The sequence below is a fragment of the Microcebus murinus genome, chromosome 1, assembly GCF_040939455.1.
Source record: "Microcebus murinus isolate Inina chromosome 1, M.murinus_Inina_mat1.0, whole genome shotgun sequence".
Taxonomy (NCBI): Eukaryota; Metazoa; Chordata; class Mammalia; order Primates; family Cheirogaleidae; genus Microcebus; species Microcebus murinus.
In genome coordinates this window covers 57,496,374-57,522,960 of record NC_134104.1, presented here as the reverse complement: position 1 = coordinate 57,522,960, position 26,587 = coordinate 57,496,374, and the positions used below count along the sequence as shown (strand labels likewise).

At 40.5% G+C, this 26,587-nt stretch overlaps 1 protein-coding gene across 24 annotated transcripts in view; it reads left to right on the top strand.

The window, feature by feature from the left end:
• ZBTB20 (zinc finger and BTB domain containing 20) overlaps positions 1-26,587 on the top strand; it is a 760,184-nt gene that overhangs the window by 719,696 nt on the left and 13,901 nt on the right. For all 24 annotated transcript variants that reach the window (XM_076001586.1, XM_076001621.1, XM_020287367.2 and 21 more), the window contains one exon: positions 24,025-25,629. In XM_076001586.1, the coding sequence (XP_075857701.1) occupies positions 24,025-25,629 (1,605 nt within the window). The remainder of the gene's footprint in view (positions 1-24,024; positions 25,630-26,587) is intronic.

The window sequence follows — 26,587 nt, the reverse complement described above, 5'->3', positions numbered from 1 at the left end:
ATCCCAGTGGTATTCAAAACAAGAAGGAATATAGTAGAGAGATGCTTCTCTTTGTGAGATGACGAGGTTAATGCTGCTGCCGAAATGTGTGCTGCTTTTCGATGCACCCACTAGCGCAGCTTCCTTTTAGCAATATTTCCCCATTACCTCCTAGCTGTCACCCCTTCACCATTTCCAAAAATCTAGTGGTAAACAAATTCAGATGATGATAATGGAAGGCATTAAGATGAGTTTGGGGATGCAAAGGGTAGAAAATCCCTAGGTGTTTGACAGAGCAGTTACCCACTGAACAGTCTGAGTACGAGCTGAGCCAAGCTCTCCCTTTAAATGCTGAAACGGGACTAAACCAAGTCAGTAGAGCAGACGAAGCTCTCCATATGAAAAACCTTTCTTGACAGCTATCAAGCTGTACCACATCACAGTCATATACATGTGATAGACGCTACCAGAACTTTTGCTTGCATATTTCTTCCATTTTCTTTTCCCCCAGATAAGTCTCCCATTGAAGGGAGAAGTGATTCTCCTCCCTTTGGTGGTCCTCCCTACCTCTGGTTGTAGATCCACCTGTTCTGATGTCTTTTCTTTTGTTAGAAGCTGATATCCGTGGTTACTTACCTTCCCGTGTTTTGCACTGGCCTCATCGGACTGTCTCATTTGTTGTGTCCTTGCCAAGATGCACTTACGCATTAACAGTTTTTATTTATTTTTAATTTAACCTTTACACATTACCAAGCTGTTGTGTGGGTGGGTTTAACTTTAGCTCTGAAGGTAGCATGACTCTGCTGGGGCTGAACGCTGTCGAAGAGCCTGGCGGGCTCTTCCTCTTCTACCTCTTGTCATCCACCTTCCTCGGCCTTCCCCCTCCCAACCGTTTGCTTCGCCCATCCAAGTCCCTGTGATTAACATTTTTAGTACACTTGGCTCATTTTGAACTTTTAAGCATTTTTTTAAAGAACAAAACAAAGAGGATTTTTATGGCAAACTCCATTAATGCCACATTAAGGCTGACATTTTAATTACCCCAAAGTCAGGAAATGCAAAGTTCAGTTCTCACAGCAACAGAAACTGTCCCCTTGAGTGCCGGCATCACAGCAGATTCTTTCATTCCCTGATTACACAACACCGGGCATGGGGACATTGTTTTTACCCACGTATGTGGAAAGGAGCACGGCTTTTATCCTTTGTTTCTTTCCTGTAACTACAGTTGAGGATATGGGTCTTTAGCTTCCCTCCCAAAACCATCTATATGTATTATCCTGGAATGGAAGACTATTATAGCTCTACATGTGCACACGGACAGAATTAAAGTTGCTGTGGGAACATTAACTCTGATTTCCGGACTTCCGTGCCAGTCACATTTAAACCATAATGTTGTAATTTTTGGCATGTAATAAATGTGCATTTCATGTACACAGACAGAAAGAAGCATAAAATGTATTTTAAAGAGCAATTAATTACTAACTTTGTGATTAAAAAACATTTGGTGCATGTTCCTTCCCATTTAGCATCAGCTGCTGGTCTTAGCCAGGCCTAATAGATGACATACTGTGTCTCATCCTGTATCTCAGATGTACTTACTGTATGTTCCTGTTCTTCCAGATAATTAATTCCCTTAGTAAAGCTGTAGGGGGAAAACAAAATGGAAGGAATATGCAAGCATGTAAATAGGGGAAGGGATATTTTGAAGGAAATGATTCATTTCTGCAAATAAACCTCTTAGTCCCTGATAAAGAGCCAGAAATCTGCTAAGTGGGTGTAGACAAAGGTTTCTGGCCACCTTAGAGCATCTGGTTCAGGGCCATCAGAACAACTTGAAAGCAGATTTCCTCATGAATTCTGGGTATGCCCACTGGGGGAGTGATTCTACTCTGTAAAACTTTTTAGGCTTAAGGCTTAAAAAGTTATTTTACTCTGTAACAACTTTTTAGTGTATACAATATTCAAACTAGAAAGTAAAAGTTGTAGGAAATGAGGTAAGTTGTGGGCTTTGCCAAAGAACCCCGACTTAGGGAGTAATGTTTTTTCTTCCTTTGCATTCGAATCTGGTGACCCATTTTGTGTAAGAGAAGGAAGTGTTTCAAAATAACTGAACAGGTTTGGGAGTGAAAGGAATTAGTAGCAATACTCTACGGTACAGTATTTAAAAATGCAAGTGCTTGAGTGTATTTTTGAAACCGGATGAGATACAGATTTTACTGAAAGGATGTATAGCTTAAACGCTTAGGTAAGGCTTTAAGGAGACATGTTCAATGAAGAACCTCTCGCTATTTGTTCAATTCTCTCTCTCTCCTGTTATGTATTCCTTTTTGTTCAGTTTGGTTGCATATGGTATTTAACCTTTAAGAAAGATACTTCAGTTTTACAAGGCTCTGATTTGCTTTTACTTGGGCTGTCTCTATGTGTGAATGTATGTCTGTATGAGTGAAAACTGCTCAAGCAAGTTTGAAGGTCTCTGGCAAATTTGACTGCGTGTTCAGAAAGTTTCCAATCGGAAAGCTGATTCAGTATAAAACCTTCCAAAAACTTCCTGAGGCACCTGTTCACATGAAAAGATTGGATTTCTGTTGGAGGTGCTCAGAAGGCAGTGTTTATAACTGAAGATCTCTGTTTGGTGTGCCAAAAAATGAAAAACATTTTGGCCCCAAAAAACCTCCATAAATGTTCAAAATGTATAATCAAACAAAAGCTTCATTTGGATTCAAATGCATGTATCTCAGCAGATGTGTCTAAACTAACTGGAATCCCACAGGAGCAGCTGAACTGGATTTTGGTATGTCTTGATAACTGAAAGAGTTATTCTTAGACTTTGGAAGGACAAAAATGGTCCATCTGTGAAGAACTGTAATAGAGACATGGCAAAAAACAGCATCCTCTGAAAGAGTTTATTTATGGAATTTAGGACAAGTTGGACAATCCTGAAAACATTTTGGGGTCACACTAATTTGCAGAGGAAATATAGCCAAAATGGGACGGAATAACAACCACAGACAGTTAGTATCTGATGGCTTGCTATTAATTTTCTAATAAATTCTCTATCAGTTAAGCAGTAAATAGAGCATCTTTGGTGCAACTAAGTGCTCTCATTGCCTCTAAATGTCTGCATTCCTCTTTATTCTACATCCTATAAGGAGTTATATATTTATCTTTTAATTCAAAAGATATTTTTCTGTCATTTCATTAACCAAGTAAACCTCCTAACTTGTTCAGTGTGGATTTCATGTCTTTAAAGATAGTCTTTCCATTTTTAAAAAGTCACCTTTCTGCCTCTGAGTTAATTGATATATAATCTCTTTGGAATTATTTTTATTACCTTTTATACTTCTTATTTAGAGATTTAGTGCTTATACATTAGAAGACCAGTTAAATTTTTTTATTTGCTCTAATTTTCTAGATTTTCTATTTAGTATATTTGGGGAGCACGTTTATCTTTTAAAAGCATTTTTTTGAAGTTTTTGTGTCTTCAGTCTACCTCTGTTTATAAAATTAGTGCTCTTCTTATAAAACATGACCTTTCCCTACAATGCTGGTTTAGTCGGTTGTCTTCCCTGGTCATGGAATGCAGTAATTTTTGGCAGCCACTCTTACTTCATTCATTTAGTCATTAATTTAGTCATTGATAAAATGTTATCAAAGCCCTGCTTCTGCACCAAATCCTCGGCTAGGATTAGGGGGAAGATATGAACAAGATCCCATTCCCTCACGTTAGGAACTCACAGTGTTCCTAAATACTAACCACTTTACTAAATGTGTAAAGGGGTAAATACAGATGCAGAATTAAGTGTTTGTGCAAAAAATGCTGCAGGGCCCCTGAGGAAGGAGCCCGTGGCAGTGGGAAGGGCACCACAGCAAAGATGACCTGAAAATGGATCATGAAAGGGTGGCGTGTGTCAAGTAGAAAAAGGAGGGAGGGAATGGCATTCCAGGAAGAAAGAACAGAAGCAAAGCCACAGAGGCACAAGAAGAGCATGGTGTTTTCACAAAACAGAGCCGTTCAGTTATGATACTGAGGCCTTCTTACATTTTTGCCTCCATTTTAATCACAGGACAATTTGTATTTGGGTAACATCACCTGTCATTATAAGTTAGTTGGTCTGAATTATATGTCTCTATTAGAGATATTTGCTTCCCAAATAGCTAATAAAGCAAGGCATCCACTTATTTTCTGATAGGCAAAAGTACCCTTCCTTCCATGTAGTCAGTAGAATTAGGAAAGTATTCTGAGGGAAACAGAGATGATTTATTGATCAGCAAATCTCAAAATAACCCTTAGAGGTTCATCCTAGAGCCACAGAGTCACCTGTAGATGTCATGCTGGAACTTAGTCATTGACTGGTGGTCTCCCCAGATTCTAGCAATCTGTCTCTTATGAAATCATCCCAGGTCACTTGGCAAGTCTGGTCTCATTGCCCATTGCCTCAAGTCACACCATGCCTTATTGCTTTCCCAAATACTACATGGATGTACTTATAATTGTCCACACGTAATTGTTAGGACCAACTGCTGATTTTCAGGGCTCTCATCTTCACCTTGCCATCTCATCTCTTGCTGGAGTACATCTTTCATTCTTATCTGCAGCTGCTAGTGACAGTTTCATATGTGCTTCCTCTGCTCATGGTGAATTTCATTATTTAAAATGAGTGCTTCCCCATATCTGTCAAGGTTTCTCACATCCTGCCTTAAAAAAACACACGCATGCACTAATGCCCTTGTAGTTCACTCATTTAGGATTGCTTGCAAACATGCATGAGGATTCTTTAAGAACATCCTTGCTTTAAGGAAATTTCAAGTCAGGTCCTTCTATCAGTCACCTCGCAGTAGGTACCATAGTCAAATCCCTTATTACTTCATCAGCAGAATGATCGATTTTTACTTTCTTTTTTGTTTTTCTTCTGCCTCTACATCCTTTGTTCTCTCTGAAGAATGTGTACCAGTTTGAACTTTTTATCCGCACTGAAAGAGATTAAAGGTTACCTGGCCCAAACTCATTATTGTACAAATGAGGAAATGGAAGCTCAAAGAAGGCAAGCGTCATGACAAAAGGTTCCCAGCATAGTCAGTGACAGAGCCAGAGACAGACCCTGCTCTTTCTCCAACCATATATGCTGCCGGTTACTGACTCTGCCTCTGAGAGAATTGTGTGTTTTCTGAACAGAAAGGAGTTAGGACTATTTATCCACCAATTTACTAGATGCTTTCAATGTGGAGGACCACTAGCCACGTATCATGAAGGATGCAGTTTTATAAACTAGAGCCTTGTGCTCAGAGACAGTAGAGTTTTACAGAAAAGGTCAGATCATGCACAAACAGCTACCCTGCCAGGTGGTTGAAGATACATCCCTGTTCCTATACCCACCAGAGCATTGATTCACTCACTTGGCAAGTTTGTACAGAGTAGATCTCATGTGCCTGCCACCACAGTGAGTTCCATGAGGGCACAAAGTTGTAGGCAAACAGACCCCACCACCAAGAATCTTAAAACATAGTGCATGTCCTCAAGTTACCATTATCATAGACACAATTTAGAAAGTTTATAAAATACATTTTAGTCCAGTTAACAGTAACATCTAGTTAAGTTTATCAGAGGAGGTTCCGTTTATCAGAGAAGCCCTTTTGAAAGAGGAATAGAATTTCACTGGAGGCGAGGCATGAGGGTAAGGAATGAAGGGTTTGCACACCAGTGCAGAGCGATGAAAGGGTTTTAGGTAGGGGCTGCCATGATCATGACTTTGCTTTTGGAAGATCTAATTCAGCAGCAAGGGTGTGGAGAATGCACAGACATGGAAGGGAGAGAGCTCAGGGCACATTTTCGATAGTTCACATTATGGAGGAGCTGGTGATAGGGGAATGAGGAGCAGCCAGGTCAGCAGATTTTGTGGATGAGGGTAATAGCTCTGGGAACTGAGTGGTAGGTAAAAGAAGGGCAATTCTCAAAGATAGCTCCAAAGTATCAAAAAGACAAGATGAAAAGGAAGTGTTTAGAGGCATAGAATAGAGTTCCATTTCATATAGTGCTGGCTGTGAGACACCAGGGGTGGTCTCAGAGCAGACAGCAACACTGAGTTACAAAGAGGGTACTGGAGTACAGCAGGAATATTTGAAATTAAGACTAGCAAACGCTTTGGCCAAGAGGCTACGCTTTAAGCCATAAATGTGGCAATAAACTTCAAAGAAGAAAAAAGGAAAATAGAACCTTGGAAAGCATTTACACTGAGTAATAAGAAAGAGAACAAAGAACCTTGTAAAGAGGAAAAGAGAAGAGGGTTGGAGAGATGGGAGAAAAAACAGCATAGCACAGACAGACCATCAGAGAGGGGAAGGGTCGCAGGATCGGGTGCTACAGACACCAAGGAGGAAAAGAACTGGGAAAAGATTATCTTGGGTTTGGGGATTGTTAGCTTCCTGGTGGCTGTCAAGAAAGCAGAATCAGATGTGTCTCACACACACACACACACACACACACACTCACACACACACACACTCACACACACACACACGCACACAAATCAGGCCAGGCACAGTGGCTCATGCCTGTAATCCTAGCATTCTGGGAGGCCAAGGTGAGAGGATCCCTCGAACTCAGGAGTTTGAGACCAGCCTGACTGAGCAAGAGCGAAACCCTGTCTCTACTAAAAATAGAAAAAGTTAACTGGGTGCAGTGGCTTACACCTATAGTCTCAGCGACTCTGGAGGCTGAGGCAAGAGGATCCCTTGAGCCAGGAGTTTGAGGTTGCTGTGAGCTGTGATGACCCCACTGCATTCCACCCTCGGCAACAAAGCAAAACTCTATCTCAAAAAAAAAAAAAAATCATAAAGAGAATAGATGGGAAGATGGGAAGGCAACAATTACAAAGTACTTTTTAAAGAAGTTTCATGGTTTAAAAAGAAGTAATGAGTGGGTAACTCAAAAGTGGGGTAATGAGTATTTTTGTGATGAAGGAATCCCAGGCTTATTTATAGATTGAGAAATAAGAACCAGTGTTAAGAGATTGACTCTGCAATTAAATAGGCAAGGTAAGAGGGAATTAGATCTTCCATTTCACAGGACAGTTGGAATGGTAAATATATGTAAAAGAAATTTGAAGGCATTACCTTCAATGAACTAGCCCAATGAATCAGTAATTCTATTATATTAGTTCTTTCTTTACTCCTTCCCAACATTGCTGTCTCTTCTTTTTAGCTCGTAAAAAGTGTTTTGCAAGAATTTTTATTTCACAAATACTCAGTCCCTTACCCTCAGTAATCTCTGAACATTAAGTGGAGGACAGATATCATATATTTTAAGCATTTAAATTATTTAACAATTTTTAAAACGAGGTATCTCAAAGCATAATCCTTTTTAAAAAGCCACCTTTTGTGAACTTTTTGCATGATAGGCCCCATTCTAGCAGCTTTGTAGTTACTAATAACAAACCTATGTGTTGCTCTCATGTCCTCCTTCATTGTCATGAGATATCACATCATTAGGTTCATTATTTGGGGAGGGGCCTTTCACTTGTTTACATAGACTGTGCTGTTATCTGTGGTGGTTGAAGGCATTCCAAAATCACTGTGCCTGGGCATAAAGTATCTGATAGAACTTCTACTTCAGGATGGTGAGCTAGAATCAACTAAATCTGCTATTAAATTACCTGTAAAACTAAATGAAGAAATTATTTTATCACTACTAGAAATTATATAAACAGCCACATGAAGGAATTTTGAAATTTTGAAAATGAGTCTTTATGATTTCACAAGGCAGAATGAATTCATGGTTGATGTCAAAATTGACCTTGAGGAGTTTTTCCTTTCCTCTTCAATTCTAAAAAAGAGTTTCCTCCTACTTATTTACCCTCACTAATTTTAGCTTGGTTCATGTTATCAGTTTTATACAAAGATATTAAAACAAGGAGTACAGAAATTTTAAGAAAGCTTGGTGTTGCAAGCAGTATACTGCAGGAATAATTTTAAGAAGCAATAATTAGATGAACTTTGTCATTCAATTTTTTGCTATAATCACTTTCCTATAAAATCATTTTTTTTCTCTTTGCCTCATATCCTAACCAGGTATGTGAATATAAGGAGATAATAGAAGAAAGGTACATATAAATTTGAGCTACAAAGTATAACTCTGTGTCTCATGGAAAAGACATATGCAAATTCTGAACTTAAACCCTTAGAAGATAACCCTAGGGGAAAATGCCTTCCCTTTCCTCACGGAAATACCATAGGCCTTTGCATGTAGACCTGGATGGCTTTTTTCAATTTTTAGGAAACCTGTAGAAATCTAGCTTATTCTATTTTATTCCTGAACTAAAGGTCCCAGAAGGATGACTGGATCCCAGGACTCCTGGAGTGGCCTGAGCAATCCTGGGTTAACATGCTGGGAGACACTCCCAAGCAGGGCTGGTTTCCCTGCACAGTAATACAGGCAGAGGGTCCCCGTACCCCACTCACTCCTAGCCCCATCCCAGAACAGGAGTTCTTGACCTAGAGGACTTAGACTCCACTGGTACCATGACTGGGCCTCCCTCTTAGAGTCTATGGACCTCCTGAGAAGATACGTATACACATATTCATTCCTATATGTATGTCGCTTTGGGACACAGGTTTAGAGCTGTTATTAGATTGGGAACAGAGAACTAAAAGAGAAAGAGCTACTTCCTCAGGACATATCCTAATCAGAATCTATATCCTCAAACCTGAGTGGAAAAGCAAGCAGGAGAGGTCCATGTGAACATCTCAATACAGAATAACTCCTGACGTCCTTTCAGGTCCCTCCATTATGCCTTCAGGGCCGGGGCAGGTATGATAACAGACTGCTTTAGCCATTTCTTCAACATGGTGATAAGGGAGTACAATTTGAACCATGTGTTATTCAGAAAATGTTTTCTCTCCCCCATGGTCTAGTTATTTGCTTTCTTTAATGTGAACTTCAGCCCATAAATGCATTTTGCATGCCTTTAATTAACCTCCCTGTGCTTCCATTGCCTCATATGCATAATGAGAATAAAAATAGTATCTATCTCATAGGGTTATTATAAGGATTAGATAGAACACTATATGTAAAGACCTAAAACAGTACCGGAAAAACAGCCAGCACTCAGCGAATTTGAGCATTAGCTACAGTTTAAGTGTTTTTAAATTATTAAGTAAATATGGACTAGAACTGATGCAACACAAAAGGCAGTTGTAACAGGTGCCCCATCCTTCCCTCTGACAATGACTGAGGCTCAAAAGCCCTAGATAAATAGGATGAGAGTATATATAGAACAGTTACCCTCTTCACTTTAAGAAAAGGCCAGTGCCTCTCTTTTTGTCCCTCTTGAATTCAGGCCTGAGAAGACTAAGTGTCACCATTAACTTTTTGTCTTGTTTTATTCCCCCATTTGTCTTGGGGTGTTTTTTTTTCTAAAAATGGAAGAGGACTAATATTTAGTAGGCATGCATCTGCATCAAATACATTATCTATGTCATTTTTATAAAGCACACCCCATTTTACAGATAAGAAAACTAGGGCTCAGAGAAGTTTAAAAACCAATCAGAATGTTTTCTGTTTGATATGGCAAAGGTTTAGAGTATTATTAATAGTATAGTATTATGCTATAGTATTAACCTATTAAGTTATTTCTTGTCCTCAAGTACATTATAATTAATAAGAGATTTTTAAATTATAGGGAATGGATTTGCATGCTATCTTACCTTAGAATACATTGTAGAATCTGCACATGCCCCTACGTGCACCCTTAGGTATCCTTTCACCCTAGCGCCTCCCAGCCCAAATCCTGAAGAGCGCAAAACATCAGGTGCTTAGAATGGTCAGACTGCTGTGCTACTGTATCAGAGAGCCCTTTCCAAAGAGAAATACTTACAAGTAAAGAAATATCTTTTATATTTTTGGAAGACAGTTGGCTTGATGGCTTGAGAGTAGTTTGAAATAATTCAACATTGCAGTAAACTTAGAAGGATAAATGAGTTTCACTGCACAGGAGGATTACTCTTAATCACCCTGTTCACTTACTTTCTTCCATTCTGAAGTAGTTTGCAGTAGTAGGGAAAATTGTAATCATAAGAAATTAAGTAAGACTTGTTGGCTCGTTGTACCTGGTGAGCTTTCCCTGTCCCATGGTACCCAAATAGTTTTTGATAATGCATGGAGATAATTTCAGACATTTGCTTCCCTTAACTCCTAATTGCTTTTGCTGCTGCGTATAGAATTCCAGAGACACAAGGGTAGGAACTTGATCTACACGTCTCCTAGTCATAGTTGCAGATCAGATCAAAAGCCACACTAGATTGTGTAAAAGTCTGTATAAATCCCAAATCAGAGCTTTAAAATAATAACTTACTGAGTCATGATTTCTGCATCTCATATGCAGTATTCCTTAAATCACATGTTGATGGCTAATCAGCAGAATCCAAAGACGCAAATTAGATGGTACAATATTTACAGAGAAAATATATGTGTAGCTTGAAAAGTAACGATTCTCAGGGTTACAGTCCCACCCCCCAACTAAAAAAAAATATGGTAGCAGTTACAATCTGAACTCTCAACATTGTAGCCAAGAAAGGAATGAATATAACAGTAGAAAGAGAGATTTAAAACAGAACTTCTTGGTTAAAGGAGTCTGGACCTTCAAGAAATATGTTCAAGGAAGATTCAGAAGAAATACTAGGTAAGATGAATTATTCCTGTTCCTCAAATAACATCCTAGCAGTTTAATTATTAAGTGTTTATTTTGCTCAGGTAGAAGAAGTCCTGCATGTCTTGTCCACTGCTAAATCCCTAGCACTTGCAAAGGGCTTGGCCACAGTAGGTGCTCAGCAAATGTTTGTTGAATGAATGAATGAATGAATGTTTTGAAAGAACTGAGCAAAAATAAGGGTGTATTGCATTTGTGAGCATTTTGCCCATTTCTAATAGTGCAGGTACTAATTTTTTACCTGATTTTTTGTTGTTGTTTATTATTACTCAAACAGACCTACAAAACAAAGCGTATCACAGATACCCTCTGGTTTTTAGGCCGGGGAAACAGAAAAGCTTGCTGTTGGATGTAGGCTGCTACATATTTTGATTCTAATAGCAATATGGCAGGTCAACTTTGTAATATAATCTGGTGCCTGTTTTTGATAGATATCATGGAAATAGATACTTCTTTTCAAGATGTTCAAACAGATGATTAGGCGAAAGCTCTAGCAAACCTTGAAACAACAAAAAGGAAAGGTTTTCCCACTCCCACCTCCCATTACTGTAACATCCTGCACAGTTTTCTGCAACCCCACCCCCTCCTCCACATTTCATCCTCATCGTGGGTCTAATCTCTATCAAGGGAATACAACATGTGACTGTCAGTCTAGCAAGGAGACAGTTCTTGAGAAATCCACCCCCCACACACAATGCTCCCAAGCTCCTCTCATGGGAATGGGATGATTGGATCAGCAGCAGGCAGAGCTGGCCCAGGGAAACAAGAGCTTGGCATAGAAATCCTAATGCCCTCCTGCTAGAAGGGCCCTCAAGAGAGTTGCTTCATGCCCACCCTCCTTGAACTGGCTGGACAGTAGAAAGATGTGTAGGAAAACAAATTCCTGGCTGAATGAATAGCGGATTAAATAAATGAGAGATGAGTTCACTCCTCCAGAAGTCTCCGCCATCCCACTTGAATAGAAAGGCTAACTTTGAAGCCACTCTGTTCTCCGTGGCACGATTTTGTATATACTCAGCTTTGGAATATGGTTGCCATCTGCTGCCAGTGCATAGGACTAAGGAAGTATTGGGGTGGGTAGGAGGAGGCCAGGGGGGCGGAGGGGAAGAAAAGAGACACTTGAAATGAGCTAATGATCTCCTTTGTGTTGGAGTCTAGGTTTCAGAACATCAGTCCTGTACTTCAAGAACAAAACACCAGTGTGTCTTAGACCACACCAGGCGCCGGCACATCAGATAAGGCCTGTGCTGTGTGGTGTTCAGCCACTGAGCCTCAAGAAGTTCTAAACGTGAAATTAAAGAAGCAAAATGCGGAAACCAAAATGAGAAAAAGCCTAGGGTAAAATCCAATCAGGAGGGATCTGCAGATATGTATCTTCAGGGTTATAGTACTTCAAAAATGAATCTATTAATTAAAGAGTTGGAAAATACTATAAATCCAAGGAATTTAATGATCTTTAGAAAAAATGAAACACGTTTCCATACACTCTGAGTCCATTGTGATCGTTTAGTACAATCTCAGGGTGAAATTAACCTGGCTATTGTGTGTTGTTGCAGATTTAACTGTTAAGAGTTAGAGATGGCTGTACTAGGGGCATGGGTGGGTAGTACTTTAAAAACAGAAAAGCCTGTTCAGCAAAGCCAGTAAGACTGTAGAATATCTTTGAAAGGCAGTGAATAGCTCACAGAGCTTCCTTGTTTCCTCAATATTGTCTGTGTAAATTGTTGGTTATGACACAGAATCATATTGATAATTTATATACTGAAATGACATGCCAGAGAATAATAATTAAGCTGGCGATGTGTGCTAGTGAAAAAAAAAATTATTACAGCAAAGTTTACTTTCAAAAAATATTAGCTAGTTGGCTAAGTATGACATTTGAGGGCAAGTGCTGTTATATATTCAATAGTAGTTCTGTATCTTGAGTTTGAATTGCAAGGTGGGGAAGCAGAAGTCCGTTGTGCTGTGAGAGGAAAGAATATCATCATAGATGTATGTAAGTATAAATTTAGAGATGATGACAATCCTAGAAATGTAAAAAAAAAAAAATCACTTTAGGGAGCACAGAGTGATTGCTGAGCAGTGTGTCACACTCAGTGCCTTGGAGCAACAAATCAGTGCATATTTGCTGGCTGTGTGAGCTCTGGCCTTGACTCCTGTCTACCAGCAGGGACAAGTCACACACAACTGTGACTCAACCACAATTAGAATATTAGTAATGCATTAAATCTATCTCGCGTATAGTTTGTCTTCCTAGCAACCCTGTGGGCCTCCCTATTCTACTTTATTTGTCCCTAAAACATCCCCGTGAAGCATACGCATCTTCATTTTACAGGTGGGATAACTGATCCACAAAGGAATAATTTAATTCTTTGTCTTTAAATGTGAAATGATTGATAATCATTATACTAACCCAGCTCATTGTACCATTTTTCACATTATTTTAGGTTTCCCAGGCAAAGGACATATTTTATCTTTCTCATTATTATTTTTAATTAGTTTTCAGAAAAGTTGAGATAAAAACAGAATCTAACAAATATCCCATGGAGATATTTGGTGTTCTCTTTTCTTTCAAGAATAAATTAAGACCTTCTCTGCTCCTCTCTGCTGGCTCTCTCGGCAGATAGTCAAAATCCCATGCCAATTTTCAAATGAATAAGGGCTCATTCTAATAGCTGGATCACAGTCCCCTCTGTTGAGGAAACAGCCTTTTAATTTCATGTCTGCACCCTGAATAAGTTACTTTTGGTTAAAAACTTTAACAGTTTGACCTGAAGGTTTTTAAACAGTACTAATATATAACCTGATTGTGAGTTCAGCAATAAATTTCTACCCAGTATGTGAAAGGCCAAAGAGAAAACTAGTGTTTTTAGTCTCTCTGGTGACCTTCCCTAAATATTGCATATTTACTTTGTAAATGAGGACACCCAGTGGCCACCAAGAGAAAATATTCTAAACAATCTCTCTGTTAACGCAAATATAAATACCCGTTATCAATGCCGATTGATAGATTTTTCTGTAACATCTGTTAGCAAGCAGTTTAGCTTGCCTAAGTTAGGCAAGAGCGATGGGAGTTTGGCCTGATCGTTTTTATAATGTGTCGCAGACTGGTCATCCCTTCTCATTTTTGGTAACAAAGTGTGGCTCCGCTTTGTGTTCCACTGAATCCTCAGCTGACAGGAGGATCCAGTGAGCTCTCTTTTGGGGGAAATGGGCTCAGGGAGATGGGGACAGTATGGAATGTGTCAGAAATCATAAATGAATGAGCAGAGTCTGTGGGAAACTCAGTGAACTCACAAAAAAAACAATTGCCTTAGACCTTAAATTCATATTGAAAATACAACTGTGGCTAGGCAGGGAAATAAAGGACAAGAAGAAGAGCATCGCACAGAACTTCAGGGCCTGGAAAGACCTCTTGGGACTATAACATGTAGACACATCTCAGAGAAATGTACACCCTGAGGTTTCCTTATACCAGCAAGTTCGTGAAGTGCAATGCAGAGCTGACCCAACAAGTACTCAGTTAGAACCTACTCATATAAACAGATGTGCTGGGCATTGTGAGGAATCCAGTGATATATATGTTTGTACTTGTAGTTATAACAAGGCAAGGCGCTAGCCTTCGGCCAGCCCGAAGTCTTCTTTTAGAGATAAGACAGGCACAAATGAAAAATGAAAAGAAAAGAGACAATCATATATTGTTAAGAACTAAGTCATGTGTTATATGTATTGGAAGTTCAGATTTACTCTTCAACATTCAGGTACAAGAAACAATCCACTGCTCTTCTAAAGAAAATTAAACCCAAAGCCCCTGTCGCCACATTGGCAAAAATACAGCCAAGTCTCAGGGCTCCTGTTCCCTCCCTAGAATGTTACAAGACTCTTGAAATCTAGGGAGGGGTCAGATCCTTAATCCATGGTGGTCTTCATAACTGGCATTGCTCGACACCCCACAAAGATGCCACTGAGTCTTGTCCTTCTGATGCCAGGTACTGCTGCCTCAGTTGGATTTATAGATGCCCTTTACAGTGGTCCTTGCTACTGACCATCAGCCCAGCTCCAAGATGATCACTATTCCTCTCAAAACAGTGCCTCTTTATGTCCAGTCTTCAGAAGCTTGCCAAGCAAGTACCCCAACTAGAGTCGTGTGTAAGTAGAGACCATGGCACCTTCCCCATTTGAGGGCAAATTGATTATTTTTCTATCTGTAATGCTACCCTAACATAACTCCAAAGGACCGGCCTTTTCCTCCCCACACCAGACAGAGCCCAGATTAACAATTCCTTCTAGAGGACCTAGATTAAGAAAGAAAATTATTTTAGGGCTTTGTCTTTTTGGCTTACTTGGCTTTGAGACCACAACTTCTTGGGGCAAAGGAACCTGTAAATTTATACAAAGACTTGGCCTTTCTTACCTACAGGTGGACAAGGGGGAGATTATCTTATTATGAAAGTTTTGTAATTCAGTAAAAGCAAACCAGAAATTAATGTCTGAGTTTATTACCTCACCAACCAGTGGAACTAGGAAAAGAGAGAATGCAGGATGGATTCCAGTAATCATAGAAGATTTCACAGAGAAAGAAGAGCTTTGAATACATTGAATTGGGTTCATAAAACTATATAAGATTTGGTAAGTGGAGAAAGCACAATAATTTTAGAACTGGGGGAAAGTTCAGACGAAGAGACGTAAGGATGAATGTACTTGTGCACAGGAAGGCAAAAGGACCAACCTCTTGGATTAGTGCAGATTTATTTTGGAGAAAACTGAGAAAATCAAATCCAACCAAAACGCTGAAGTGAAATTAGACCATTAGAATGTTAGCTGTAACTATAGAAGACTCTTATAGGTCAGTATCTTTTCTCAATAATATGTAGACGATACAAATATTATATAAAAATATGTAAAGAATTCAGTAAAAATAAAATTAAAATAACTTATTTTTCATTAGAATAATTATAAAGTATGCCTTCTACATCACTTATTTACCAATGCCTCCCAAGGTTCTGAATTCTATCTGACAACACTTATTTAGGATATTCTTCATCTCAGCATAAGCCAAAAGAATTTACATCTTATTCTTTTTTTAAGGATTTCCTGTGCTAGTTCATCATGGATTAACCTAGATGGGCAGATGAGTTTCAGCTACTCTCTTAAACTGGCCCACACAAATCACTTCTGTGCTCCCATTTTAACCAGTAATCCAGCAAAACACATTTACCTTTTTGCTTGGCTTTTCTTTGTTGCTTTCGGATACAAGGCCTTCACCTTCACTCCTTAGTAAAACAATCTATCATGGCTCAAATCTACATTTTTCATAGCGAAATCCTGTAGCCCCTCCTGCCAACAAACAGAGCTACTCTTGAAAATCAGTTGTCACATTGGAAGCAACTCATTTTTTTCGGGAAGACCCAAGCAAAGAGAAGATTTGAGCATGAATCTGAAGACCTGCTTCAAAAGCAGTTTCAGAACAGCACAGCAACAGAGGACTAAAGGAAGTTATACGAATTAGGAACTCTGATACTTTTAGTCAGAAAGTTTTTTTTAAAATGACACTATGAGGTTCTGTTTTCTCACTCATTGAAGTCCAGATAAAAGTTTTCCCAAAGTCAAAAACTTAATTTCTCACATAACTATAATTCATCACCCGTTGATGAGATTTTTCCAAAGGAATGCCATTCCTGGAAGTTAGATATAAGATCTTTGAGCTCATTGAAGTTAAAAGTTTGTTTTTCCTATAAAATCAGTATATGGTGATGTAGGGACCAAAAGAAGAGTAGATTATCAACTAAGAAGATACTGATTTATATACAGCCACTTTTTAAATTTATAATTTTTTCTCAAGCAAAATAAGGGACCTTACTTTTTAACTATACACTTGAATACATAGATCCTTCTTTAAGGTCTATCTAAAGCCAAGTTCAAACTGTACAACGTTGTGAATTTAAATAGATCCTTTTGTTCATTTTTGTATCCCACCCACGGATGTAGCATCTCTGTATTTTTGTTCCCCAGATTTAGTGAACAAAGGAAAAGGTTACAATAGGGCAGCAGCTAAATTTGTAAGGAAAGCGCTTTAGAGGGAAAAAAAAAATGAAACTCCTAAAAGGTGCCTCAAAAGGTTTACAATATAAGAGGATTTAAAGGCATCACCCTCAGATTTCATTGACTTTTCTCCTTAGTCCCAGCAGGTCTTCTCTCCTCAAGAAGTCATTTCATTTCAACTTTGGAATGAGGGCATAAGTGTCTTTCAGATGTTGTCTGGAATTATCTATCCAATGCCTTTGTTCACACAGTTAAAATTTAGCTTTCGCAAGGTATACTCTAAGAGTTTCAATATTTTATTTCAGTGCATTTAGATGCTCAAGCTATAGAAATTCATGAAGTATGTATCTTGATAATACTCAAAATGGAAGTTTTAACTGGTTAGAATTGGTTTCATGAAATTGATGCACCTCATAACTGAAGGGATTTAAGTTGGGTTAAAAGAATATTCAGTTACTGGTAAATATGTAGGAAATATATATATAAGAGTAGAAGTAAAATAAGGAATTGATAATAGAATGAGGCTGGCGAACATTTTACATAGAAAAGCATACCATGAAGTCCTAGTTGCTAAAGCATAGGCTAAGTTTTAATTCTGAGTTCCCTGGTAAAAAAAAGTCAAGAGAGAAACATGATTAGTTATGATATTTACAGGGTCCAAAAACATAAAAGCAGGTTGCAGCTTTTCCTGAGCACTGAGGTCTGAGAAAAGTTGATTGATTAATGTATGTTTCAGATATCAAAGGTCTTTAAGGATGAATTTCTTCCATTGTTTTAGATTTCATATCATCTGTATCCTTATGGGTCCATTTGCACTGGAATATTCACAGTAAATGTTTCGTTAATGAATTGGTGAAAATTCAACTGGCCCCAAGAGCAATTTCATTAGACATATGGTCAAGCATGTCCTTTGTCCTTTCTTAGGGATAACAGCAGACATAACTTAAAATCAGGCAAGCCAAAGAAAGATCTGGGTTAAGGGAAACTGTGAGAGCCTCCAAGGCCAAGTGAAAAGGATTTCCAGAATTACTTTTTCCTTTGGACCTGAAAATCTCACCAGTAATGTAAATCTATTCTCAGCCTTCAGATGAAATATAAAGCTCTTACTTTTTAATGGCGTAAAGAGAGGAAAAGGAAGTCAGAGATGGAGGATGAGTCAAGATTTGGGGATGGGCCTGAGAATCATGGGAGAGATGTTTTCCTAGTTCATAAATTTTGCTTCCTTGCTCCCCATACCTGAAGCTTAGTAAAACTTAGCAGCAAAATAGCAAAAAGAAAGGGAGGGATGGAGGAGAAAAGAGAGAAAGGCAGCCTATCCATCAGAAATACAACAGAACTTTTGAGTGAACTCTATTGGCTGCATTAAAAGTATGTATTGAGTTTGTATTTACTTTTTATTCAAATTATAAATCTAACATTTAATCATTTAAAAATGTTAAAGGAGGTTTCTTAATTCTTCTGTGAATTTCTGTTAACTATCAAAGGGATCCACTCTGATACAAACCTGATTCAAACCAAATCTTTCTGAATAATATTAGCTTCAACAGTTGTAAACTGTCACAATCCTCTAGATTTCAGCTAGCGTTGGGAGTTTATTATCTACATTTCTCTCTTCCCTTTCAATCCTTTTTTTTCAATCATTCTCTTCTGCAAAGTAACTTTTGTAAGTTTGGCTGAGATAGGTTACTTTATTATACAAAATACTATCAGCTTAACTTAATGAAAAACATCAGCTCAACAGACCTGATGCTCAACAGACCTGATAGTAATCGTGAAGGCTGTGTCAGCTTTAGAGGCTTTGATTATTGAAAGTAGTTAAGAGAAGTTTAAAGAGGAATGCTTGAATCTGAATTCATAGTCTTAATTTGAAGGAAACACAGAACTCTTTGAGATTCTAATGAAAGCCACTGACTTTATCCATATGAAAATATAAACATGTCCATTCAGGAAAACTGTAGATATCTGTTAAAGCCCAAACATAAAATCAAGGACCTCAACTACAGTATTGAGATCATAAATAGAATGATGTTGCAGGTACTTTAAACCAGTTAGTAATTTTAATATCTTTATCCAGCTAAAATAATAATCAGTAACTACAAAAGCATTCAGGCAGTCACCAGCTTTCATAGATAGTTCCTTCCTGAAAATATGTTTCAAAGTCACATTTCTGAAAGTTCAGCAATTAATTTATGTTTTATGAGAATAATTTTGTTACCAGTGGCTAAAAAACATGCTGAAATCCTTGACGGTTCTTCCACACTGGGCTTAGACAATCTGGAAGATAGAGGAGAACCTTCATTAGGAGATGGCCCAAAGCGTCCCCCTTTTCACCCAAGAATGGGTAAGTGAAACTGTCAGCGACCCTTTCCATAGGCTGATGGCCCTCCTGTGGTCCCACTACAGAGGTAATGACAGCTGGGATATGCTAGATGTCTGGAGCCAAGGTAGGAAAAAGAGGTCTTGTTCTGCCTGCTGCCTTCCACTTGCATATATGATTTCCCCAGTGTACCCAGTCACCCTCTAAATATTGTGAAGATGCCAGTGAAAGTGTAGGGAGACACAGGGCCATTTGCTCTGGATGGAACCTGTGAGCAAAAAACATCTATACCTCCTATAGCACAGGGTCTCAGCAAGCCCCCTTGGCATATTCGAGTAGGTGAAGGAGATATAACCGAGGTCTTACACCTGCCAGGGCATTTGGAAACTAAGGGGGCTGAATTACCAAAATGCATTCCTCCTTTCTCCAGTGACAACTGGCTCTTCCCTAGTGTGACCAACATGGCGAGCACCACCAATATGTCATAGCGTGAGATCATCATTAATCTCCTGATACATGAAAGATCAATCTCCACACACTAAAGGTATCAAGATACAATGTGGAAAAGCATATGGTATATGAGGCTGGGTTATGGAGGCCTGGCTACCCTACCTCTGTTTCATGCCCTTTTCTGAACCTCGTATACCAGATTGGTTTTAATTTGAGAGCTGGTGTTTTCTCCCAAATCATAGAGACTTCAAATTCCCATGCCTCCCCGGCCCTTAGCACCTTACCCTTGCACTAGTCTCATTTTATATATCCTTTTGCTCTCCTGATTGAGAAAGGACTGGATTTCACATCTAATTAAAAGAGATCGTATTGCCTGCTGTTTCCTTTCTTGCTCATTTTCTCTTGTGTGCAGGCAGCTTTTTATTCTCATGCTAAGTCCTATCCCTGGACCCCCGCAGTTTAAGGGACAGGCCAGAGCCAGGTTCCTACAAAAACAGAGTCAAGCCCTCTATCCCCTATTTCACCACAGGCAGATTTTCCTTCAGTGCTCACCCCGCTTCAGCTCCATCTGTGTTGTGCTCGCTCACAGAACAGTCACTGAGAATACATGATCGCTTCAGTTGCACAATTCCTTGCATGTTTCTAGTTAATGCCATCACACGCTAACTCTATATTTTTACTCTGGTGAAAAGGAGGTAGTTATTATTTTAAAACACATAGAAAACTAAATTTTTTTTATCACTTTTTCATTTTGCCACTAGTTCTATGTTTGTACTATTGTGGATTTTTTTTCAGGTGGGGAGGCATCCCCAAATACACATAAATCTATGTAAAGTTGCATGGTTTTGTAGAGTTAAGAGGGTTGGAGTTTGGTTTTTTTTTTTTTTTTTTTTTGAATAGCCCAAATGCCTATTCAGTGCCAATCTAAGAAAGAATGGAGTTAGCATTTTCACACCATCCTTCCTATACAGTCCCTGAATAACCATCTAATCAAGATTTGTTTTCAATGGCGGACAAATCTTCTACAGTAGAGTATTTCAGATTTATTCCATTGGAATCTATACATTAATGCCCATTGGATGAAAAGGACATGTTCACAAAAGCCTGGACTTCGCCTTGCTGTGGCAGAAACTTTTTTCCCACTGTATTAGTGTTAAAAATAAAAGAAAGCCTGGGAAAGGAATTGCCTCAGCATTGTGTGCTGGAGGAATGAGGCGCGCTTGAATGGAGAGGCAGGGTCCCCCTTCGCATCTGTACTCATATCAGCAAAAATCCATTCAGCCTTTCATGACTGCTCACTGCAGTGTGGGGCCAGTGTACTCAGGGGTATGTTTAAGAATTGTGTCTATAAAAATCCAACCAGGCTTCTCAGGTTAAGTTATATGTATGTGCAGGTTTAAGTCTGTCTCTGTGGTTTTTCATGAAGTTGGTGACAGCATTACTGTAATAATCATAACTCAGATTATTTAGCAGATAACCAGCTAAATGACTTTAGATAGACAAATTTTGCAATCCAGTTTGGTCAAATAAGCAGTTTGGATTTTCTTGTGAAATTGCATAAGTGTTCTTGTGTGTGTGATTGTGTGTGACAATTTCTGATCTCTAAAGCAACCTCCATCATCACTTTCGGTGTCTTTAGTTTTTTCCACTGAGAATTAAGATGACTGTAGATCTTGGGCAATTTGAGTTTCATTCCTGAGTGAGCCAGTGCTATGCAGTGGAAAGAGCATCAGAAGGCACAGGTTCTAATCCCAGCCCTGTCACTTACTAGTTGTGTACAACTCTGGGCAAGGCATTTAGGCACTTTGAGAGCCTTGACTTTCTCTTATACTAAATCCTGAAAACATAGATTATTATAAGGAATAAATGAGATGTTACATATGAAAGAGTTTTGTATACTGTAAAGCACTACATGGATATTAATTACTATGATACTGATGATAGAGCTGCTTCCCATTATTATCTGAAAGAAGACAACTTTGTCATATATGACATCTCTAGTGTTTTTGTTGTGACTGATGCTATGAGCAAAGCAAAGGTATGTTTAAAGAGTATTTTTCACCTATGTACAAAAATTATTTTAATAAATCCATCCTACACAGAGATGGTTATTTTATCATAGACACAACCAGTTTTACTTAAATGAAAGAGACCTTGGTAATAGTAAAATTGTATATAGAAAACTTTACATCTTAGTGCCAGAACAAGTTGTTTTATTTCTTGCATTGTTTTATCTAAAAAATATGTTCTTTAAGTTAAATGAATGAGGCTATTTTGAAGCCTCAAGGCCTAGAAACAGGAAAGCCATGCTAAGTCATGGATAGGTATAGAACTGTAGCTAGAAGAAATACTGGGAAAATCTTTTCTCACAGTTTTACAATAGACCCATGAATACCTAAGGGCAAGACCTCATTGAGAGACAAAGCAAGAGATATAGTAAAGTAGTTAAGAGGATAAACTCTAGAGCCAGACTGCCTGGGTTCAAATTCCAGCTCTATCACCAATTGCCTCTGTGGTCTTAAGCAAGTTTCTTAATTTCTCTCGCCTGTTTTCTCGTCTGTAAAATAGGAACAATAATACTACCCACTTCCTACAGCTGCTGGAGGATTTCATGAAATCATATACATAAAATAGTTAGAACAGTAAGCTTTAAAAAAATGATTGCTGCTGTTACTATTATCATGGTAATAGGAAATTCAGCCAGAACTTGGAATTCAGTTCTTGGAATTCAGAACTGGGAATTTAGTCTGCTGACTGAGTTCCTGAACAATCCCTTCCTGGGTTATTGGTGTCTTCTTGTGGGGCTATATTTTATGTTAGCACAGTTATAGGGGATTCACCATGATTCTTTAATCTGGCAAATAGAACTTGTTTTACATAAATTAAAGGGATAGAAGCTGTAGCCTAATGCAATACTTTAGGCACATAACAGACCTGATGGAGGTCAGGAACAAGAAAGAATTCTTTTACATAAATTAGTGTAAATTGTATCACTGAGCATATAGAGCTTGAAGGCATTCATTAAGTTAAGCTCAGACAGCTTGAGGGTGATCAAGTGAAGCAAGGTAGAAAAATTAGTTGTGCTCAGACTTTCCTGAGTAGGCCTTCTATCCTAAGGCAGTGTAGAAAGGACCTGAGGAGGTAGGCATTCCTCCTGTCTGCAGGCCATTACCTTCTGGGGTTGCTTCTCACAAGACATAGGGATTTGGGTCACAGGCCAACAATTAGTACTTGGGCCACTTGGTTTGGAAGGCCCACTTACTTGGCCTGTCTCAAGCTGATTGGTCAGTTGTGAAGACAAGAATGGGGAATCTGATTAAGAATAATCTGGGGAGGGATTCTCTAGAGCCATCTGAGAGGTGAGCTAGAATATAGCTTAAGCCTTAAAACCTGGTGCTATGGCCGTCTGTTGTCTTTCTGAGTCTGAATCCAAATGTTATCAACATTATCCTTTGTCTGAATAGCCTGAGGTATAGGGGTAGCAGTGGGTCAGGCTCTTCACAGCCTCCACATAGCTGACTATTGCCTTCCTCCTGGGAGCTGCGTAATACTTCTTCCTGCAAGTGCCTAGAGCTCCCTATTACCTAAGGTGATCATATATCGCACTTCTGGTTTACTCCTGCTATCCTGGCCTAATTATTGACAGTGTTCCCTTTCATTCTAAAAGTGCTCAGTTTGAACAATAGATAGGATCACCTAGTGTGCTGTAGTCACCCAGGTCAGAACTGCCACTTCTGACCTTTTTAGCATTCCTTCCTCATTAAGGCTCAGAAAATTCAGAAAACCACACATGTCACATACAACCACCATAAAAATAGTTCAAACAGGTCGGCAGAGAGGACAAGAAAAATGAGTAGATACAGAAAGCAGCTGGAGAGTGCCCCTCTCGCTAGCATATCGCCCACCCTCATCTGGAAAACATGGTGGCAGCTCTTTGGTAGACATTAGTCTACTAGGTGGAATATTCCAAGAATTTTTGCATACATGGTATGGGTTTTGGTAATATGCCATATATATTAATAGGAAGGGGACTTATTTGTTAACTTATTTGTCACTGTCTATGAATAAAATGAGGAGCTTCAATAAATTGGGAGAAATGTAAACTTTCCCAGAGGACCTGGACTTAGGCCTAACTCGGAGGTAGAGAGTGTGCCCTGGGAACAAGTCTTCCCTTTGCCTTTCAGTTATTCTTTGTTGAAGCTGTGGGAATAGCAGGCAAATCGACCCTTCTGGTTTATTAAGCCATTCAACTTCAACTGTCAACCTCAGCTGAAGCTCTGGGGGACTAATATGGATTCAGTATCCCAAACTGCTGGGCCACTAAGGCTGGAAATGGGGCAAAATTCAAGGCCTTATTCCCTGAGGCCATCATACCTATGGCCTGTATGCAGCAGCCTGTCCATCTCTCCGCTTGTGTCTGCAAGGAAGGTGCTTCTAGGAGCCGTGAGCATTACTCGCCTGAGACCCAGGTGTTAGAAACGCAGCCAGCTAGATCTGACCCATGCCCTGTTTTGTGTCTGCCCTGATATGCCGCAGGTGACATCAGTTGCAAGGGGATGACCGAGCGCATTCACAGCATCAACCTTCACAACTTCAGCAATTCCGTGCTCGAAACCCTCAACGAGCAGCGCAACCGTGGCCACTTCTGTGACGTGACGGTGCGCATCCACGGGAGCATGCTGCGCGCACACCGCTGCGTGCTGGCAGCCGGCAGCCCCTTCTTCCAGGACAAACTGCTGCTTGGCTACAGCGACATCGAGATCCCGTCGGTGGTGTCAGTGCAGTCAGTGCAAAAGCTCATTGACTTCATGTACAGCGGCGTGCTGCGCGTCTCACAGTCAGAAGCTCTGCAGATCCTCACGGCCGCCAGCATCCTGCAGATCAAAACAGTCATCGATGAGTGCACGCGCATCGTGTCGCAGAACGTGGGCGATGTGTTCCCGGGGATCCAGGACTCAGGCCAGGACACGCCGCGGGGGACTCCCGAGTCAGGAACATCAGGCCAGAGCAGCGACACGGAGTCAGGCTACCTGCAGAGCCACCCGCAGCACAGCGTGGACAGGATCTACTCGGCACTCTACGCGTGCTCCATGCAGAATGGCAGCGGCGAGCGCTCCTTTTACAGCGGTGCGGTGGTCAGCCACCACGAGACTGCGCTTGGCCTGCCTCGAGACCACCACATGGAAGACCCCAGTTGGATCACACGCATCCATGAGCGCTCGCAACAGATGGAGCGCTACCTGTCCACCACCCCGGAGACCACGCACTGCCGCAAGCAGCCCCGGCCTGTGCGCATCCAGACGCTAGTGGGCAACATCCACATCAAGCAGGAGATGGAGGACGATTACGACTACTATGGGCAGCAAAGGGTGCAGATCCTGGAGCGCAACGAGTCTGAGGAGTGCACAGAAGACACTGACCAGGCTGAGGGCACCGAGAGTGAGCCCAAAGGTGAAAGCTTCGACTCGGGCGTCAGCTCCTCCATAGGCACCGAGCCCGACTCCGTGGAGCAGCAGTTTGGGGCCGGGGCGGCACGGGATGGCCAGGCCGAACCCGCCCAACCCGAGCAGGCTGCGGAAGCCCCTGCCGAGGGTGCCCCCCAGCCGAACCAGCTAGAAACAGGTGCCTCCTCTCCGGAGAGAAGCAACGAGGTGGAGATGGACAGCACGGTCATCACTGTCAGCAACAGCTCCGACAAGAGCGTCCTGCAGCAGCCTTCGGTCAACACGTCCATCGGGCAGCCATTGCCAAGTACCCAGCTCTACCTACGCCAGACAGAAACCCTCACCAGCAACCTGAGGATGCCTCTGACCTTGACCAGCAACACACAGGTCATTGGCACAGCTGGCAACACCTACCTGCCGGCCCTCTTCACTACCCAGCCCGCGGGCAGCGGTCCCAAGCCTTTCCTCTTCAGCCTGCCACAGCCCCTGGCAGGCCAGCAGACCCAGTTTGTGACAGTGTCCCAGCCCGGCCTGTCGACCTTTACTGCACAGCTGCCAGCGCCACAGCCCCTGGCCTCATCCGCAGGCCACAGCACAGCCAGTGGGCAAGGCGAAAAAAAGCCTTATGAGTGCACTCTCTGCAACAAGACTTTCACCGCCAAACAGAACTACGTCAAGCACATGTTCGTACACACAGGTGAGTGCTGGCCCCCTTGGAGGCCGGGCAGCAGGGGGCTGAGGGGACCGTGGGAAGGGAAGGTAGGAGAGCAGGTAGAAGGGAAGGTTTGGAAACATTTTTTCAGATTTTAAAGAGATCCCACTGCAAGCCTCTTCTAGAAGGCCCAGCTGTGTCCCCATCCTAGGAACAAAGCACCCTGCCACTGAAAAACAAAATCCCAGAAACCCTTTATGGAGAAGGGGTGTTCTAGAGATGTCCAGCCTGTAGAAGACAAGACTCAGGGCATCGTATAAGCCATATTCAAGTATCTGAGTTTCAGAGGTAGCTTAATGTAGTACTGAAGAGCTTCAGTGTTAGAGCCAGATTGCTTGCATTTGAATTCAAGCTCAGCCACTACCAAACCTTGTCACCTTAGAAAAATCACTTAACTTTTCTTTAATTCAGTTTCCTTCTCTATAAAATGAGAATGGTAGTAGTACACTCTCCTTATAGTGCTGTTTTAAGAATTAAATTTATTAATACATGTGAAATTTTTAGAGTAGGTCTTAACATGTAATAAGTGCGCTATAAATGGTAACTATTATTAGCATTACTAAAATGGTTGGGAGGCGGAGACAGTTTGTTTTGTTTGGCTCCAAAAGGTAGAACTAGAGCAATGACTGGAAGCTATTGGGAGATTCTTCCCATTAAATAAAATAACAAGTTTGACAACAGAGCTGCTCTAAGGTGGGATAGACTTGGGTGGGAACTCACTCAAAGGGAGTGAGTTCCTGTAATTAAAGATATTCAAGGAGAGAATGGATGATCATTTTATAGGGATGTTGTTGAGGGGATTCAGTCCTTAAGATGGGGAAGATGGTGGTTCAGACCTGGATTCTGTGACTCCAGAGCTAAGATCTCCTGGTCTCTCTGCCAGTGCTCCTTCTTAGCTCCATAATGGGACAGACATATTGGGTACTCCATGGATGTGCCTCCA